The 20,262-nt window shown below is 44.6% G+C and overlaps 1 protein-coding gene across 1 annotated transcript; it reads left to right on the top strand.

The window, feature by feature from the left end:
• The first annotated feature begins 6,768 nt into the window (after positions 1 to 6,768).
• PRDM7 (PR/SET domain 7) lies at positions 6,769 to 10,829 on the top strand. The gene is given in 4 exon segments (XM_030924278.1): positions 6,769 to 6,806; positions 6,808 to 7,024; positions 7,425 to 7,501; positions 10,652 to 10,829. Coding segments are annotated over 4 exon segments (510 nt in total).
• Positions 10,830 to 20,262: the final 9,433 nt, after the last annotated feature.

The raw sequence follows: 20,262 nt of genomic DNA, 5'->3' as shown, positions 1-20,262 counted from the left end.
GGACATCCTAAAGGAGATGTCATTACCTATTTTGCAGTCCCTCTGAGTGGTATGGCTTCAGATAGGAAGTTCTAATACTTTGCAAGACACAAAAAGTTTGGAGAGTAACAGCACGGGGTTATTAGGGATGCATGTTGGCATTTACGATAGTCATTGGTGCTGTTCTCCAAATATTTTCAGTTCAGTTTTTATGAATGCATTCTGACTATTCCAACCCACCTGCTTAAATTTTTGCATGACTACGTAGCTTTTTTTTTTTTTTTTTTTTTTGCCTATGGAGGTGAGAAGAAATAACATGTGAGTTTTTCAGGAGAAATCTCTAAGAACAGAGTTCTACTCAGCATGCTTTTTTCTCTTTTCTATAGCATTAATTTTAGCAATATTAATAGCTTCAAAAACTAACTTAGCTATTAGGTTTTTTAAAATGTCTTTTGTCTTCCAGTTTGTAAGCCACACTGATCAGGACTACAGAGTTGAATTATTAGAAGTGATAAAGGAAAGATAATATGCTTATCTTTTGAAAACATGAATTACCTGTTTAATGGGCACAAACAAGTTTTGTTCTATTCATCAGGTAATACACAAAACTTTACACAAAAAGTGAGGGTCAGGGAATGCAGAGAACATAAGAAAACATAAATTACTCACTCTGTTGCATTCTAGGAAAGAAGCAGAAAACAGACTATGCTACCTGCCAACAATGAGCAAGTGTCCTAATTGTTGTCACCCAGGCCGGAGTGCAGTGGCACGATCTCGGCTCACTGCAACCTCTGCCTCCCAGATTCAAGTGATTCTCCTGCCTCAGTCTCCCGAGTAGCTGGGACTACAGGCTCCTGCCAGCATGCCCAGCTAATGAATCTTAATAGTTTTCTGCATGTAAGATCATGTCATCTGCAAACAGAGATAATTTTACTTCTTCCTTTCAATTTGGGTGCCTTTTATTTATTTTACTGGCCTAATTGTTCAGGCTACAACTTCCGGGACTATGTTGAATAGCAGTAGCAAGACTGAAAATCCTTACCTTGTTTATAATCTTAGAAGAAAGGCTTTCAGTTTTTCATCATTGACTGTGATGTTAAAAACGGGCTTTTCGGCTGGGCGCGGTGGCTCATGCCTGTAATCCCAACACTTTGGGAGGCCGAGGTGAGCGGATCACGAGGTCAGGAGATCGAGACCATCCTGGCTAACACAGTGAAACCCCGTCTCTACTAAAAATACAAAAAATTAGCCGCGCGTGGTGGCGGCGCCTGTAGTCCCAGCTACTCAGGAGGCTGAGGCAGGAGAAGGGAGTGAACCCGGGAGGCGGAGCTTGCAGTGAGACGAGACTGGGCCACTGCACTCCAGCCTGGGCGACAGAGCGAGACTCTGTCTCAGAAAAAAAAAAAAAAGGGGCTTGTCTTACACGACCTTTTTATGTTGAGGTGATTTCCTTCTATTCCTAGTTTGTTCAGTGTGTTTGTCATGAAAGATCAATTTACATTTTAAAAATTAATGTAATAGATACCTTATTAGGTATATCTTAATAGATATGATGAAACAAAGATGAATTTTTATCTATTTTTTTAAATCTTAAGAAATGTAACGATGCCCCTAATAGAAGCATAGGTCTTAATGACACTTCAGAAAACATTTCCAAATCACCCGTGGATAATACTTGGAATCATCACTCTCTGATCCAGAATTCTCTGTCTCTAATGAAAAACTCCAGAGTTAGACCAAGCATGGTGGCTCATACCTGTAATCTCAGCACTTTGGGAGTCCGAGGCAGGTGGATCACCTGAGGTCAGGAGTTCGAGACCAGCATCGCCAACGTGGAGAAACTCTGTCTCTACTAAAAATACAAAAATGAGCCAGATGTGGTGGTGCACACCTGTAGTTCCCAACAACTCTCAAGGCTGAGGCAGGAGAATCGCTTGAGTCCAGGGGGCGGAGGTTGCAGTGAGTGGAGATTGTGCCACTGCACTCCAGCCTGGGCAACAGAGGGAGACTCCGTATCAAAAAGAAAAAAAAAAAAAAGAGAATCTCTAGAGTTTGGAAATATTTACCAAGCAAACCACTGATTTCTCATCACCTTTTAGTCAAACCTCCTTGGATGGCCTTCAGAGTGGAACAGAGTAAACACCAGAAGGTAAGTATTTCCCAAATCCTATTGACAAGAAACCTTCCTCAAAGATGCAAATACAGGTAAGAGAAGGAGAATGTACAGACTATCCTAGCAACTACTGCCTTCCTTTCCTGATCTCTTTAGCACAGTGTCTGATGTCATCATTATTTTAAGAGTTAATAAGAACAGCAACAATAATCGCTACCATGGTATTATTTTCTCAGTATATTCAGACTTTGTTTTCAGCATTTTACATGAATAAACTTTATATATAGTACCTATTCAACTTTACATATAGGACCTATTAAGTAGATGCTATAACTATAGCCATTTTACAGATGAGAAAACTGAGGTATAAAAATGTTCAATTATATCCCTGGGCTCACATACAGTGTTGGTGCAGTCTAATCCAAAACTCCTTCTCTAAAGCACTTACAAGATCATTAAAAGTTTCATAGTTTTTTAAAGTTTATGCTGTCTTACCCATATGTCTTTACATCATTCGTCCAACTGATTTTTCAACCTCCGTTTTTCTGTTATGGTAAAGTGAGATTTGCACTAAAACACTCTGATTAAGGGAAGCTTCCAAGTAAATAGACAATTCATACTGTGGATGGTCCCAGAAGGAGATAGGGTCCCTACCCTCATAAGGGACCCATTCTGATCAGAGGAAGCAGCTTCCAGCCCTGAGGAGTTTGAGGTTTGAAGACTGAGAAACAACAAATAAGAAAATGGTTTAGGACTTCATATAGGTTATACCCTATTAAGTAAAAATATATTCTTCTGGAATCGATTTCAAATGCTCATTCCTGTAGAAGACAGTAACAGCTCCTTCCTCTGGGCTCCAGTTAGGGAACTGTCATGTTGTTTGGAATTATTTGTTTAGCCTGCCTGCTGCCTCTTCATTGTGAGCTCTTCAGAAGTCTAGCCCATACCTGATTCTTTTCAGAACTCCCAAGCCCAGCTCAGGGCCTCTGACAGCCTCCTGAGTGTTTTCTGAATGACTGATTCCAAGTTTATGAATTAAACTATAAGTAACAGGGTCAAGAGATGCTGGAAATATCTTTGAGTTAGATTTCAACTGTAGAGATGACATCAGGACGATGAGATAATTTTCATTTGTTAGTTTTCTGTGGGGGTGGGGGGTGGTTTGAGACAGGGTCTGGCTCTTTTGCCCAGGTTGGAGTGCAATGGCTCAATCTTGGCTTACTGCAGCCTCCATCTCCTAGGTTAGTGTGATCCTCCTGCCTCAGCCTCCTGAGTAGCTGGGACCACAGGCATGCACCGGCATGCCCGGCTAATTTTTATGTGTTTCGTAGAGACAGGGTTTTGCCATGTAGCTCAGGCTGGTCTTGAACTCCTGGGCTCAAGCCATCCTCCCACCTCGGCCTCCCAAAGTGCTGGGATTGCAGACGTGAGCCACCACACCCAGTCTGTGAGAAAAATTATTTATTTATTTTATTTTGTTTTATTTTATTTTTGAGACAGAGTTTCACTCTTGTTACCCAGGCTGGAGTGCAGTGGTGCGATCTTGGCTCGCTGCAACCTCCACCTCCTGAGTTCCAGTTGTTCTCCTGCCTCAGCCTCCCGAGTAGCTGGGATTACAGGGGCCTGCCACCACACCCAGCTAGTTTTTTGTATTTTCTGTAGAGACGGGGTTGGCCAGACTGGTCTCAAACTCCTGACCTCAGGTGATCTGCCTTCCTCAGCCTCCCAAAGTGCTGGGATTACAGGTGTGAACCACTGCGCCCGGCGAGGAAAATTATGAATCTCACATTCATACTGTATTAAGTAGCTCAAAAAACACTTAGTGAACATTATTATCCTTCATGTTCGCTACAATATTAAGAATTAGCGCCAGGGGTAGTGGCTCACACCTGTAATCTCAGCACTTTGAGAAGCAGAGGTGGGCAGATCACCTGAGGTCAGGAGTTTGAGACCAGCCTGGCCAACATGGTAAAACCCCATCTCTACTAAAACTACAGAAATCAGTTGGGCATGGTGGTGGGCACCTGTAATCCCAACTACTCAGGAGGCTGAAGCAGGAGAATCACCTGAACCTGGGAGATGGAGGCTGCAGTGACCTGAGATCGTGCCACTGCCCTCCAGCTTAGGCAACAGTGAGACTCCCTCTCACAAAAAATAAAAGAATTAAAAAATTAGCATGGGCTGGATGCAGGGGCTCTTGCCTATAATCCCAGCACTTTCGGATGCTGAGGTGGGTGGATCACTTGAGGTGAGGAGTTCGAGACCAGCCTGGCCAACCTAGCGAAACCCTGTCTCTAATAAATACACAAAAATTAGCTGGGTATGGTGGTGCCTATAATCCTAGCTTCTCGGGAGACTGAGGTAGGAGAATCTCTTGAATCTGGGAGGTGGAGGCTACAGTGAGCTGAAATCATGCCACTGCATTCCAGCCTAGGCAACAGAGCAAGACTCTAAAAAAAAAAAAGAAAAAGCAAGCATGCATGCCAATTTCTGGATCAGGAAACTAAAGAGAATTAGCTAACAATACACCCTTATTCAAGCAGACAAGCAGAATTGGTACAGGAACTAACTAATCTAATTCCAAAGCCAAATATTCTTTCAAGGATATGGCAACATGCAACTTTGACATCATTTTCTTAGTTGTCTAGATATATTTTTGCCAATCATCTCTTTGTTCTGTTCCCAACCTTACTGCCCTATTACCTCATTTTCTGGATGTGCTTTGTCCCTCTGCTTTTCTACATTTCCCTTTCCATCAAAAGTCTACTAGTTTACGGAAGATTCCCTCCTCTCTGTAAGTCCTTCTTTCACAGATATCCTTGATTCTCCAGCTAGTCTTCCCAAGTATTCTTCCTCCTTCCCTTTAACTTCCATAGAACATTTTGGGAGAAAGTTGAAGGAAAGAGCCTTAAGACATGGGTTACAGTCCCAGATTCACTACCCACTTAGACCTTTCTTTTCCCTCTAGTATTTAGGTACTCTAGGTATTTCCAAGGTTTGAACATTAACTAGAGTCGTGCATATGAAAACATGTTGCAAGCCATAAAGAACTAAAGAAATGCATGTTATCTTTTAATACGTGACTCTCACATTAAAGGAAATGCCCAAGACATCATTCAATAATGAATCTAGTTTGAAAGAATTGTCAGGAACACCAAATTTACTGAGTACAAGTGGCTCAGAGCAGGCTCAGAAACCAGCGTCCCCTCCTGGAGAAGCAAGTACCTCTGGACAGCACTCTAGACTAAAACTGGGTAAGAAAAAGTATAGGGGGACTTTAGTCCCTCTATGTCCTCTAGAAAGGTTGATGAGTATAGTCTACCTATATGGGGTGGACTTTGGATAGGCCTGGGCTTAAGCTGGACTCAACTGTGAGAGCAGAAGTTAGATGCAGTATTTTGTTAAAATTATTTATTTGTTCACTAAGACAGTCTCACTCTGTCACCCAGGCTGGAGTGCAGTGGCGTGATCTCGGTTCACTGCAACCTCTGCCTCCATGAAAATAGCGATTTTCATGCCTCAGTCACCCGAGTAGCTGGGATTATAGGCATGCACCACCATGCCCAGCTGATTTTTGTATTTTTAATAGAGACAGGGTTTCACCATGTTGACCAGGCTGGTCTCAAACTCCTGGCCTCAAGTGATCTGCTCACCTCAGCCTCCCAAAATTCTGGGATTACAGGCTTGAGCCACCATGCCCAGCCTTGGATACACTATTGAATAGCATGTAAGAACATTAACTTTGGTCACTCACTTGAGTTATAATCCACATAGAAGCATTGGGGCCTTGGACAAATCTTATAAATTCTCTGAGCTCCTGAATGGTAATCTGTAAAATGAGACCAAGTATATACAGCTCATATATTGCTTGAAATCATTAAATTAAATATAAATGAATTGATACATGCAAGGCATCCAATAAGTATCTCTGATAATAGATCTTCTTTTGTGCATTTCTACATTTCCTCTCCCATCACACGTCAACTAGTTTATAGAAGATCTCTTATAGAGATTATACTTTCTTGGTGTTGTATGTCCAGGCCTTTGTTCAATGCCTAAGATGAAATGTGCCCTCAAGAAATATTTTATAAATGAATAAATGCATGAATGAACCATTTTGTAAGTAGAAAGGTTGGGAGGTTAATGGGATAATGAGAACAGGCAGAAACTAAAATTGAATAGGCATCTACAGTCAGTGTGGGTGTGGGGTCTAAGTCTCTCTGAAGCAGTAAAGAAGGGGAGACTAGAGGATGTAGAAATGTAGATGCTAATTTGATGGTAGGAGATTTCACATTTTCTTATGAAACAAGGACGAACACTCCAGACTCCCAATTTTACCTATCTACTCTTCTCCAACCTAGAGCTCAGGAGGAAGGAGACTGAAGGAAAGATGTATAGCCTGAGAGAAAGAAAGGGTCATGCATACAAAGAGGTCAGTGAGCCCCAGGATGATGACTACCTCTGTCGGCCCTTTCGGCCACTCTCACAGCTTGCTGTTATGTCCTGGTGCAATAATTTCATCATTTGGCCCACAAATCATTCCCTCACTCTAACGAATTAGAGTACAGGATTGGGGCTAAATAATGTGAGCACCGAACTCTTTCCGAAGCTCTTATATCGAGGAGCATGCATTATAACTTTCCTAATCCCTGCTTCCCTCACTTCCAGATTATGAGATGTGTCAGAACTTCTTCATTGACAGCTGTGCTGCTCATCAGCCCCTACATTGTAAAGGACAGTGCAGTGAACAAAGGGCATCCCAACCGTTCAGCCCTCAGTCTGCCCCCGGGGCTGAGAATTGGGCCATCAGGCATCCCTCAGGCTGGGCTTGGAGTATGGAACGAGGCATCTGATCTGCTGCTGGGTCTGCACTTTGGCCCCTATGAGGGCCGAATTACAGAAGAGGCAGCCAACAATGGATACTCCTGGCTGGTAAAAAGAGCCTACTGTTTCCCTGTTCTGTCTTCCCACATCCCTTCTGTGCCTTTGGTGAGACATCACCTTCTACATGTTGGGATGTAGGTATGGATAACATGGTTAGCTCTGTGTACTCAAGGGTCTTTGCATGAACATGGAACTCCTATTTAGAGAGCAGAGGGTACCTGGGAGCAAAGTGGTACAAAGACAAAGAAGTGCATCCTCCCTTGTGGAGCTTCTACTCTGACTAGACAAACCAACTGAGATGTGTAGATGATGACTAAGGTGCAGGCCATGTGGTCTCAGTTGGCAGTTGAAGCGCTGCAGGCCCAAAGGCCATTGATGACAGTGGAGTAAAATAATTCTTCTGATTTTTACCCTCTAAAAAGCTTTACCTTATTTTTCTGAAACTCAGATCACCAAGGGGAGAAACTGCTATGAGTATGTGGATGGAAAAGATAAATCCTGGGCCAACTGGATGAGGGAAGGCCAGTAGCTCCCTGAGTTTCAGACAGAACCTTCATCTCTCACAAACCTGGATCTCCTTCCTTCTCATTATGCCTCCTTCAGTGATTTTCACATCCCCTGTTTCTATTTTTCTCCATACAATGCTGTTTTATACTGTCAACATTTAGAAATAAAAAACAACAATATAGATATTATGATTTATTTATATCAAAACATAAATATGTATGTTAGACAAAATTGAGGCACCAACATAAACCTTGAGAAGCCTAGATTCACGGGGGACACTGAATTCATGCTTTAATATATGTAATCCACATTTATTAAGCACTTAGTATGTTCCAGGTTAGGAAGTGAAGTTCACTACTTGAACAGAAGCGAGCTGCAGGATGACCCAGCCCCTTTCCACAATGGGCTCTTGTTCTATCAGAGAATAGAAAAAACAAATCAACTATTACTGTTCTATGTTATTGGGCCAAGAGAAAAAGACTTCTAAATTTCTCTGGGAATCTGGGGAAGTCAGGTGAATGGCACCTGAGTGAACTGTAGGGTGATTAGAGGAAGGCCTGTCCAAAAAAGATGGACTTGGGCTGAGTTTGGAATGATGTGTGCTAATCTAGAAACAGAGCACATGATCCAGCACCAAGTTCTGTGTTTAAAACAGAATTAATTTAAAGTTTAGAGAAGCTAGAGGTCAATGTGTTTTATGGCCAATCAAGGTGGAGATAGGTCTGGAGTTGGGCTTTGAAAAAATGGTTATTTAGGCACGGCAGGGAAGCATTCTAGGCAGGATGAGCAGTGTAGTCAGAGGTGCAAGTTCATATGACATTGTGAAAGAGATTTAGGAATGAGCAGAAGGTTCCCAGAGGAGTGGTGGGGGAGTGGTCAGCCAACAGACCATAGCGGCCTAGACCAGGCAGGGTGATGGGTCAGACCTGGATTCTGACAGATACTGGGAACTCACTGCCTCTTTTCTTTCCCTTTGCCTTGTCTTGTACCCAGGTATGTGAACTGTGCCCAGGATGATGAGAGCAGAAACCTGGTGGTCCTTCCAGTACCACAGCAGACTTCTATGGACATGCCGAGTCATTAGGCCAGGTGTGAAACTGCTGGTCTGGTGATGGGGATGGGGATAATGAGTACAGCCAGGAAATGGGCATCAAGTGGGGAAAGAGTCATGCCGGGAAGTGGCAACTACTACTCTTAAAAGAAAAAGAGCTAGGAATTTCATGGCTTTTTTTTTTTTTTTTTTTTTTTTTTTTTTTTTTTTTGGGAGTCTCGCTCGGTCGCCAGGCTGATAGGCCGGATCACTCACTGAAAGCTCCGCTCCGGTTTAATCTCCTGCTCAGCCCCCGGTAGGGGACAGCACCCGACCTCGCCGCTAGTTTTTGTATTTTTAGAATGAGATGGGTTTCACTGTTAGCAGGATGGTCTTTCCTGATCATCCGCCCGTTCGCCTCCCAAATGCTGGGAACGGTTGAGCCAGCGCCCGGCGTTAATCTTAGAGAGTAAAATACCATCTAAAGTCAGTAAAATTTCACATCAGTGGCTTCCAAAATTAAATATTCATGTTATATGACTTTGCCTCTTTGGAACAATTTTTATTGTTTTAAATCTTTGTTCTGATTTTATATTCTAAGTACTCCATGCACAAAGTATTTAACAGCATATAGTACTAAAAGACTTAAAGACAAAAATCAGGTTCTCAAACACCTACCAGCTCTCCCAACAAGGTAGTTTCTTCTGGCATTTCGGTGATGTTTATTAATGATATGCATGCGCTGTTATTCATTCATTCATTATCTCAATTAGCTGTCATGTGAATTCCTACTCTGTGCCAGATGATGTTGCAGGGAGTATAAATACAGATTGATCCAGACAATCGGAAAAACTGCTCTTGAACAGATGACATGTGAATCAGGGAACCATATGATGACATACAGACATATGTGTAATATCAGACAGTGATTAGTGCTTTGAAGAAAATGAATCCAGAAAGAATAACTGGGGATCAGCATGAGACCTGGAGTCAATGTGAGACCTGGGGTCAGTGTGAGACCTGGGGGTCAGTGTGAGGTGAGAGTAGAGTGTTGCAGGGGATTGTCAGGGAAGGTTTCTCTTAGGAGACAGCATTTGAGAAGTGCAAGTGCCTGTGGGCCAAGGGTTCCAGGCACAGGGCGCAGCTAGTGCAATGGTCCTGAGGCCAGTAATAGTTCAGCTTTTGTTCATTTTTGGAAAACAGGCTGTGGTGGGTCATCCCCTCAGAGCTGCTCCAGTTTCCAGGTGAGAGAGAATGGTGGACAGGATGAAGGTGGGGAGCATGGAGGTAAGCCTGAGCAGGGATATATTTTGAAAAAAGACTTCTATTGTATTTGAAATGGGCTCAGACTGAATGAAATAACTCAAACATGAATACTTGACGTGCAGCCTGAGAAAGAGCATATCCTCATTTTATGATTTGTAGAATCTGAAATAGAAGCAGTTCATGCACCTAGTTGGGGCAGCAGGACCCAGAGTCCTTTAGTCAGTGGGACCTGGACCACTCTGTGTTGGCCAACCTGAATCCCACCTCGTGATGGAGAACCAGGCACATAACAGTCCTCAATTAAATACGTCCTTTTGAATGAGGAGACCCAAAATTCAGATTTGCTCACACATCTCTTTAACCACATTTGTGGATCTCCAGGCTGAGCTCTCCTAATAGATCCTTTTCCCCTCTTAGGAAGTCACTAAGGACAATCTCACCTAAGTCACCAAGAGTGCTATTTCTCAATAGAATAAAATAGCTGAAGACCTCGTGTCAGCAAAAGTGCCCAGGGACCAGGGAGGGAGGATGTAGCAGAGGGTGATCAGGGAAGACTATAGGACTTGTGGGGGAAGGTCACTGCAGTTCCATCTATGTAAGGAATGACGCTGCCCCTGGTGCTGCTTGAGGTTTCACCTCGTCCGGCTGATGTGTAGAAAAGGCCCAAGACGTGGGATTTCTGAAATTTTTAAGATGTAGTGAATAAAAGTTGAATGGAAAAATGAACTGTAAAGGTCCATCCAGCACTTGGTAGGAGAGAGTTTGCATTGTTAACATATGAAGAATGACTGGTTTTCATTTGATCTTCATACCTTTGTATGTGGTAAGGCCTGAACAAAACGTCTACCCTGACCAAAAACTTCCTCTTTCAGAACCAAAGCCAGAGATCTATCCATGTCCCTCATGCTGTCTGACCTTTTCAAGTCAGAAATTTCTCAGTCAACATGTGGAACGCAATCACTCCTCTCAGAACTTCCCAGGACCATCTGCAAGAAAACTCCTCCAACCAGAGAACCCCTGCCCAGGGGATCAGAATCAGCAATATTCTGATCCAGCTGTAATGACAAAACCAAAGGTCAAGAGATCAAGGAAAGGTCCAAACTCTTGAATAAAAGGACATGGCAGAGGGAGATTCCAAGGGTTTTTTTCTAGCCCACCCAAAGGACAAATGGGGAGCTCTAGAGTGGGAGAAAGAATGATGGAAGAAGAGTCCAGAACAGGCCAGAAAGCGAATCCAGGGAACACAGGCAAATTATTTGTGGGGGTAGGAATCTAAAGAATTGCAAAAGTCAAGTATGGAGAGTGTGGGCAAGGTTTCAGTGATACGTCAGATGTTATTACACACCAAAGGACACACACGGGGGGAAGCCATACATCTGCAGGGGGTGTGGGTGGGGCTTTAGCCAGAAGTCAAGCCTCCTCAGACACCAAAGGACACACATGGGGGGAAGCCCTACATCTGCAGGGGGTGTGGGCGGCGCTTTAGCTGGAAGTCAAGCCTCTGCTACCACCAGAGGATACACACAGGGGAGAAGCCCTATGTGTCACCACACATTTGGTCACCACACATTTGCACACCCCAGCTCTGAGGTGGCTTCAGCGGAAATCTCCCTTCACTGATGCTCTTTTCGGACTCAGCCCACCTGCACCCAGGTGAAATAAACAGCCTTGTTGCTCACACAAAGCCTGTTTAGTGGTCTCTTCACAGGGATGTGTGTCGGGTACTATGAGTTAAAGAATAAAATATTGATCAGATTATTTGAAGAGAAACCTCATCATATCCCACAGGTGTGTGTGCATGTGTGTATCTACACACATATTTGCATGTATTTGTGTGTGTGTGTGTGTCCGCACACGTATGTGCATGTACTTGTGTATATATGTGTGTGTGTCCACTTGAGGGTACCAATCATAGAAGGAATGCCCCTGCTTCCTCCAGGGGAATCCTAGATCCTCAGTCTCCTACAGAGAAACAAAAATGTAAAAACAAACACCTTACTCTTTTTTAAAAAAAGATGATGAAAAGGGAGAGTTTTTTTTTTTTTTAATTAAGATCCATGCTCTCTGTCAAGACCCAGCCAAGCTCACGGAGGCAGAAATTGGACATAAGACAATATGAGGGGTGGTCTCCTCCCTTACCCTCATACAAAGTCTGGAATGTAACAAAGAGTCCAGTAAGAGTTTTTCCTAGGCCTTTCCTGGGCCTTGAAACATGACAAGATAATGAAGGAATTCTTAACAGGACCCTTTTAGGATTAAACAAGTTTTTTGGGGGGTTCTGAAGAAACTCCTCACACTACCACAAGTAAGTTTATTGAGGGTCTAAAGGAACTCCCCAAGCCTCCATGATTTAGCAGGAGATAAGGGTAATCACCCCAGCACCTGGACCCATTGAGTTTAAATGTATTTCTGAGGCTCCAGAGAAGATTTTCAGGACTCAGATCTTAGTTAATAGATTAAAAGTTAACCACTTACGTATTTACATGAATACACACTTACACACAGACATAGAGCTTAGAAGGTATATAAGCTTTGGAAAACTTTGTAATTTTGAGTTGGTCTGGTGATAATTTCCAGGTCTTCTCCCTGTAACCAGTTACAAAAATAAAAATTCTCTCCTCTCCCAGTTCATCCGCATCTTGTTATTGGTGATGAGAACAAGCAGCCTGACCCTTGGTTTGGTCTGGGAGCACCGTCATGGCTTAGATCACTGCAGTGGAACAGAAAAGGCTAACTATAATGATAGTTATATATAGATCTGAAGCTGCTTTACTTGAAATGTCTCTGAACTGGCTGATATGTAGGACAATCCTTTACATGTTCTAGATTGTAAAAGAAGATAAGAAAAGAAAAATAGCTCAGAGCAGTCTGAGCCATGTGAGGTGTGCAAATTTTATCAGGCCCCCAGTGAAACAAGTGTGGGACTTCAATCATGCTCTCTACACCTATGCCTGGGGGCAGTTGTTTGAAGGCATCTAGAAATCCTCTCCACCGACTGCCCTGTGGACTCAGAAACTGAGTTTCCAACTATTAGCCTTCGTGTTTGTTTATTTTCATAGAAATTTCCCCTCGTTAAATGCCTGATGGCTAGTACCATCTAGCAGATACCCTCTACTACCAAGTCCCAACTGGGGATTCCACTGGCTTTAACTGAATGAGAAAAGGGACTTAGATTGTTCAAAGCAGGGAACTGACTCGATTTTGAGCACTCCATTTCCCCTCTTGACTCTCCATGCCCTGGGGACATTTTGATCTGAGAGCCCTTCTCTCACCTCAAGAATCAGATTCAGAACCAAAGGCTGAGTTTGTTTGTGGCAGCAAAGCTGATGGCCCATGCATCTGGGGCACTTCCTTCTTCTCCACACCACCCCTGTTCAACTTTCTTCTGGAGGAAACTTCAGAACATTTCAGTCATGTGTCTGCTGGGAGGTACAGGGAGGCTTGATTCCTGAGCCCTTCCAGGAGGACAGGAAGTAAAAACTAAAAGGCAGAAATGAAATCCACAAGCAGACAGCCCGGCACCACACGCTGGGCATGGTAGTTAAAGATCAACCCCTGACCTAATTGGTTATGTTATCTATAGATTACAGACATTGTATGGAAAAGCACTGTGAAAATCCCTGTCCTGTTTTGTTCCAATCTAATTACTGGTGCGCGCAGCCCCCAGTCACATACCCACTGCTTGCTCAATCACGACCCTCTCACACGCACCCCCTTAGAGTTGTGAGCCCTTAAAAGGGACAGGAATTGCTCACTCAGGGAGCTCGGCTCTTGAGACAGGAGTCTTGCTGATGCTCCCGGCTGAATAAACTGCTTTCTTCTTTAACTCAGTGTCTGAGGGGTTTTGTCTGCGGCTTGTCCTACTACAAGGGCACTGGCTCAATTAGCTTTTAATATTTAACCTAACTACTCAGTTAGTGCTGAGATAGTTGTAACAGAGGCCTGTGTTAGTGAGACCTGGCCTGCCACAGCTACACTTAGCTCTTTTCTTTTTTTTTTTTTTTTTCTGTGATGGAGTTTCACTCTGTTGCCCAGGTTTGGAGTGCAGTGGTGTGATCTCAGCTCACTGCAACCTCTGTCTCCTATGTTCAAGCGATTCTCCTGCCTCAGCCTCCTAAATAGCTGGGATTACAGGCACGTGCCACCATGCCCTGCTAATTTTTTGTGTTTTTAGTAGAGATGGCATTTCACCATGTTGGCCAGGCTGGTCTCAAACTCCTTACCTTGTGATTCACCCATCTCAGCCTCCCAAAGTGCTGGGATTACAGGTGTGAGCCACCGCACCCGGCTCACTTAGCTCTTTTCTTCTACTAAAACATAATCTGAGAAGTAAAAATAAAATCATAAGCCCTCTGTATTATTCCATTTTCACATTGCTATAGAGAAACACCTGAGACTGGGTAATTTATAAAGAAAAGAGGTTTAGTTGGCTCATGGTTCTGCAGGCTGTATAGGAAGCATAGTGGTTTCTGCTTGTAGGAAGGCCTTGGCAAGCTTCCAGTTATGGCAGAAAGCAAAGGGCAGTGAGACATCTCACATGGTGGAAGCAGGAGCAAGAGAGAGGGAAGAGGGCTATGTCTCACCCTTCTGAATGACCAGGTCTCATGAAAACTCACTCACTGTCGTGAAAGCAGTACCAAGTGGGGATGGTGCTAAACTCTTCATAAGAAATCCACCCCCATGATTCAGTCACCTCCCACCACACCTCACCTCCAACACCAGGGATTACAATTCAACATGAGACTTGATGGGAACACAGATGCAAACCATATCATTCCAACCCTTGCCCCCCAGATCTCATGTTCTTCTCCCATTGCAAAATACAATCATGCTTTCCCAATAGTCCCTCAAAGTCTTAACTCATTTCAGCATTAACTCAAAAGTTCAAAGTTCCAAGTCGCATCTGACACAGGCAAATCCCTTCCACCTGTGAGCCTGTAAAATCAAAAACAAGTTATATTTTTCCAAGACACAATGGGAGTACAAGCATTGGGTCAATATTCCCATTTCAAAATGGAGAAATCACCCAAAAGAAGGGAGCTACAGGCCTCATGCAAGCCCAAAACCCAGCAAGGCGGTCACTAAATCTTAAAGTTCCAAAATAATCTCCTTTGACTCCATGTCCCACATCCAAGCATGCTAGGGGTGGGCTCTCAAGGCCTTGCTCAGCTATGACCCTGTGGTTTTGCAGGGTTCAGCACCCCCATGGCCACTCTCATGGGCTGGCATTGAGAGCCTGAGGCTTTTCCAGGCACAGGGTGCAAGCTATTGGTGGGTCTGGAGGATGGTGGCCCCTTTCGCATAGTTCCAATAGGCAGTGTCCCAGTGGGGACTGTGTTGGGGCTCCAATCCCACATTTCCTCTCCTCTCCACTGCTGTAGTAGAGCTTCTCCATGAGGGCACTGCCCCTGCAGCAGGCTCCTTCCTGCACATCCAGGCTTTTCCACAGATCCTCTGAAATCTAGCCAGAGGTTCCCAAGACTCAACTCTTGCACTCTGTGCACCCACAGGCTTAACACCACATGGAAGCTGCCAAAGCTTATGGCTTGCACGCTCTGAAGCAGCCACCAGAGCTGTACTTGGGCCCCTTTGAGCCATGGCTGAAGCTGGAGTGGCAAGGATGCAGGGAGCAGCATCTCGAGGCTGCCAGGGATCTGGGGCTGGCCCAAACCATTCAACCCTCCTAGGCCTCCAGGCCTGTAATGGGAAGATCTGCCTTGAAGGTCTTTGAAATTCCTTCAAGGCCTTCTCCCCATTGTTTTGGTTATTAGCACCTGACTCCTTTTAACTTACGTAAATGTATGCAGCTTGCTTGAATCCCTCCCCTAAAAATGGGCTTTTCTTATCTACCACATGGCCTAGCTGCAAACATTCTAAACTTTTACCCTCTGTGTACCCTTTAAATATACATTACAATTTTAAATAATTTATTTGCTCACACATATGGGCATAGGTTGTTAGAAGCAGCCAGGCTACATCTTGAATGCTTTGCTGCTTAGAAATTTATTCCACCAGTTACCCTAAATCATCATTCTCAAGTTCAAAATTCCACAGATCCCTAGAGCAGGAGCACAGTGCTGCCAAGTTCTTTGCTAAGGCATAACAAAAATGACCTCTGCTCCAGTCCCAATAACTTCCTCATTTCCATCTGAGACCTTGTCAGCCTGTGTCACTATACATATCACTATCAGCATTTTGGTCACAATGATTTATCCAGTCTCTAGGAAGTTCCAAACATTCTCTCATCTTCCTGTCTTCTTCTGAGCCCTCCAAAGTCCTCCAACCTCTGCCTGTTGCTCAGTTCCAAAGTCACTTCCACATTTTCAGGTATCTTTATAGCAACGCCCCACTCCTGGTACCAATTTTCTGTATTACTCTGTTCTCACATTGTTACAAAGAAATACTTGAGGCCAGGCGCAGTGGCTCATGACTGTAATCTCAGCACTTTGGGAGGGAGGCCGAGGTGAGTAGATCACGAGGTCAGGAGATCAAGACCATCTTGGCTAACATGGTGAAACCCCATCTCTAGTAAAAATACAAAAAAAAAAAAAAATTAGCTGGGTGTGATGGTGGGTGCCTGCAGTTCCAGCTACTTGGGAGGCTGAGGCAGGAGAATGGCATGAATCTGGGAGGCGGAGCTTGCAGTGAGCTGAGATTGCACCACTGCCCTCCAGCCTGGGTGACAGAGTGAGACTCCATCTCAAAAAAAAGAAAAGAAAAAAGAAATACTTGAGGCTGGGTAATTTATAAAGAAAAGAAGCTTCATTGGCTCATGGTTCTGCAGCTTGTACAGAAAGCATTGCAGTCTCTGCTTGGCTTCTGCAGAGGCCTCAGAAAACTTATAATTATGGTAGAAGACAAAGAAGGAGCAGACACATCACATGGCCAGAGCAGGAGGAAGAGAGAGAGCGAGGCTGGAGGTGATACACGTTTTTTTTTCAGATGGAGTCTCACTCTGCCACCAGGCTGGAGTGCAGTGGCGCCATCTCGGCTCACTGCAACCTCTGCCTCCTGGGTTCAAGCGATTCTCCTGCCTCAGCCTCCCGAGTAGCTGGGACTACAGGTGCCTGCCACCACACCAGCTAGTAGTGTTTCACCATGTTGGCAAGGGTGGTCTCGATCTCTTGACTTCATTATCTGCCTGCCTCGGGCTCCCAAAGTGCTGGGATTACAGGTGTGAGCCATTGTGCCCAGCCAATACACACTTAAACAACCCCACAACTGATTGAACAGAAACCCTTGTGGCCAAGGGTACTCCAGAGAAAGCCTGAAAACTGAGTTCCCAGCCATGATTGGACAGGAGCTCAGACATACCTTGTTATATCCCCTTCCTCACTAAGCATCATTAGGCTTTCTTCCCAAAGGGCGAAACAGCAATCAGCCCTTTGGGGTGACTCCACCACTGATATCCATCAAGTGCCAGACTATGGCCCTTCCATTTTTGCAGTTTCGACACAACTAACCAGCATTCCTCCCTGCTGAAAGACCATTGACCAGGCAGTGGTTCTAGCCGGACGACAGAGAATGACCAGGCAGTGGTTCTAAGCCCGTCTACGGATAATGCATAGTGAGGGTCATTGAGTCTTCTACTTCACCTTGGAGGTCAGAGGCCCAAAAACTCCACCCTCAAGTCATGCTAACAGTGCCATTTTCTGAACACTGGACCCACGGAGAGGCAGGAAGCTCAATCACGAATGCACACATTTCTCCTCTCATGCATATTCATGACTTCTCGTATAGCTTATGGGGGTATGTATATTTGGCCAAGCCATTCAGTGAAATCCCCGTCTTAGTCTTCTGCTCCTTGCAGTCCCTATTTCTGGCTTCTGGCCGGAGGCTCTGCTTTCCAGCCTGTCCAAATGACCAGGCTGCAACTCTTTATGAGAAATAAAGCTTTTCTTTCCAAATTGGGAAACCTCGTCATTCTTGACTTGACAAACCTAAAGAACATATGTAGAAGTGCTCTTAGTGATTTTTCCTACGAGAATAAAAGGGATCACCTGAGATTGATTCAGTCAAGCTGTAACTCCCCAAAATACACGAGGCAGTAGAGAAAAACAGCTAGAGGCAGTATGTGTGAAATGAAGCTAAAATTTAGTTTCAGAAACAATTATTAGGGGCCAATGAAGTGGACAGGGACCCACGGAGAACTGCTGAACCCTCAGCACATGACAACTCATCCAAACCCGCACACTAGGAGACTTGACAGAAGTATCCAGCAAGACTTCCAGCAGCATAAGACTGCGCCCCTAGGATGGCCCAGCAGCACTTGCACTCTTGCTGCTTCCACTAAAACATCCGCCTGCAAAAGCTCAGCGCAGTGAGGAAATCTCACCATGCTCCAGCCCAGATGTCCCCAAACTTTTTGGCATCAGGGACTAGATTCACGGAAGACAATTTTTCCACAGATGGGCTGAGGGGAGGATTGGGATGACTCAAATGAACATTTACAGTGCATTTTGTTTCTATTATTATCGCATTGCAATATATCATGAAATAATTGTACAACTCACCATAATGCAGAACCGGTGGGAGCCCTGAGCTCATTTTCCTGCCATGAGATGGTCCCATCTGGGAGACAGTGACAGACCATCAGGCATTAGAGTCTCAAGGAGCACACAACCGAGATCCCTCACAGGCGCGGTTCACAATAGGGTTCGTGCTCCTATCAGAATCGACGCTGCTGCTGATCTGACTGGAGGCGGGGCTCAGCAGGCGGAATGCCACTGATGGGGAGCAGCTGGAAATAGAGATGAAGCTTCATTTGCTCGCTTACCCATGCGCTCACCTCCTACTATGTGGCCCGCTTGGGGACCTCTGCTCTAGCCAACTTCTGATGATAGGCCCCGACCTCCCTTTCTTGGAGCATTTACTAAAAAGCTTTCAGTTTGTAAGCATGTCTTGCGACTCAGAAGGACCTCTCTCAAAGCCTGAGAGCCCTCCCTTTGAAAGGTGATCATCAGCAAGGGTGAGGCCTCTTGTCTCCCAGTCTCTGCAGGAGAACAGAAACCTGTCTGAAGACAAAACTACAACAAACTCAGTTTAAAGATCTCAATTGACCTCATTTGCAATTCTAGAATCAGGCAACACTTCATTCCACAAAATAAAATGTGTTCCAACAAGTCAGAGGGAGGAGGTTGGCTCTACAGACAGAAAAATGTGTTCAGGCTGTACAGTGTGTCATTATTCCATATCTCAGACATCACACTGCAGACATCTTTATAATTTTGAAATGTTTTTGTATTTTATTATAACTTATTTAAAAACCAAAGATAGGCTACTTGGATATTTATTATGACAATTTTCTGGAAGATAAGAGTCTTGAAGATGACGCTTCTTTTTCAAATTTGCCTGAAGGTGCCATAAAGGCCCCAGGGTGTTCAGCCGGGCGCGGTGGTTCACGCCTGTAATCCCAGCACTTTGGGAGGCCAAGGCAGGCAGATTACCTGAGGTCAGGAGTTCAAGACCATCCTGGCCAACATGGTGAAACTCTGTCTCTACTAAAAATACAAAAAGTAGCCGGGCGTGGTGCCACACACCTGTAATCCCAGCTACTCAGGAGGCTGAGGCAGGAGAACTGCTTGAGCCCAGGAGGTGGAGGTTGCAGTGATCTGAAATCGTGCCACTACACTCCAGCCTGGCTGACAGAGCGAGACTCTGTCTCAAAAAAAAAAAAAAAAAAAAAAAGGCCCTGGCGTGTGGAGCCTGGTCTTCTCATTAAGGAAGTGTCCAGAGCACAGCACATGACATGCCAGTGGTGACCCTGGTTTTCAGAGAGGGGCAGATGCCAGGAGGTCAGGCATAGCTGAGGGTCTCAGTTTCCCTGGGAAAGGGGACCCTGCAGTCCCTCTTGGTCTAGGTGGGTGCAAGATGGGGGATTTACCCTGGAGAGGCCAGGAGAGGAATTCTGACAACTCCTTGGTCTGCCATTCTCCCTCCTCAGGCCACTAGCTTCTCCTTCCCTGCAGGGAGAGTCTCAGGAGAGGGGGAAGGTTACATAGTAACCCCCAAAAGGATCATTGTTTTGTCACTTTATTTATAACATTTCAGACTTTTGAAAAAGTGATAAAAGCCCACTAGAATTTCTCAGAGTACAAAAGATTAAAGAGTAAAAATAAATATACTCCATCTGTAACTGCCTATCTCGAGAGGTGGTCACTAGGATGACTGTTTTGTGTCTCCTTTTATGAAATATTCCAATATATGGCCTCCCTGTGCCTCAGTTCCTGCTTTGTAAGGTAGGGACAATACAGCATGAGGTTGTTATGAGGATTAAATTAGCTAATCCTTGCAAGTCAGTGAAAGCGAGATATGAATTTACAAGCTTCCCCCCTTTTATACACTGTTTTGTCCTTTGTCACTAGTTGTTTTGCAGGAGAATTCTCATCTTACACACAACTGGGCCTCATGCTTTTTAAAGGGCTGCAGAGTACCCTGGTGTTTAGGTAATTTTTCCCCACTAGGGCCAGTCTGGTTGTCTCTG

This window comes from Rhinopithecus roxellana, chromosome 20 (assembly GCF_007565055.1).
Source record: "Rhinopithecus roxellana isolate Shanxi Qingling chromosome 20, ASM756505v1, whole genome shotgun sequence".
NCBI lineage: Eukaryota > Metazoa > Chordata > Mammalia > Primates > Cercopithecidae > Rhinopithecus > Rhinopithecus roxellana.
Note: the sequence above shows the minus strand (reverse complement) of the source record. Positions and strands in the feature narration are given on the sequence as shown.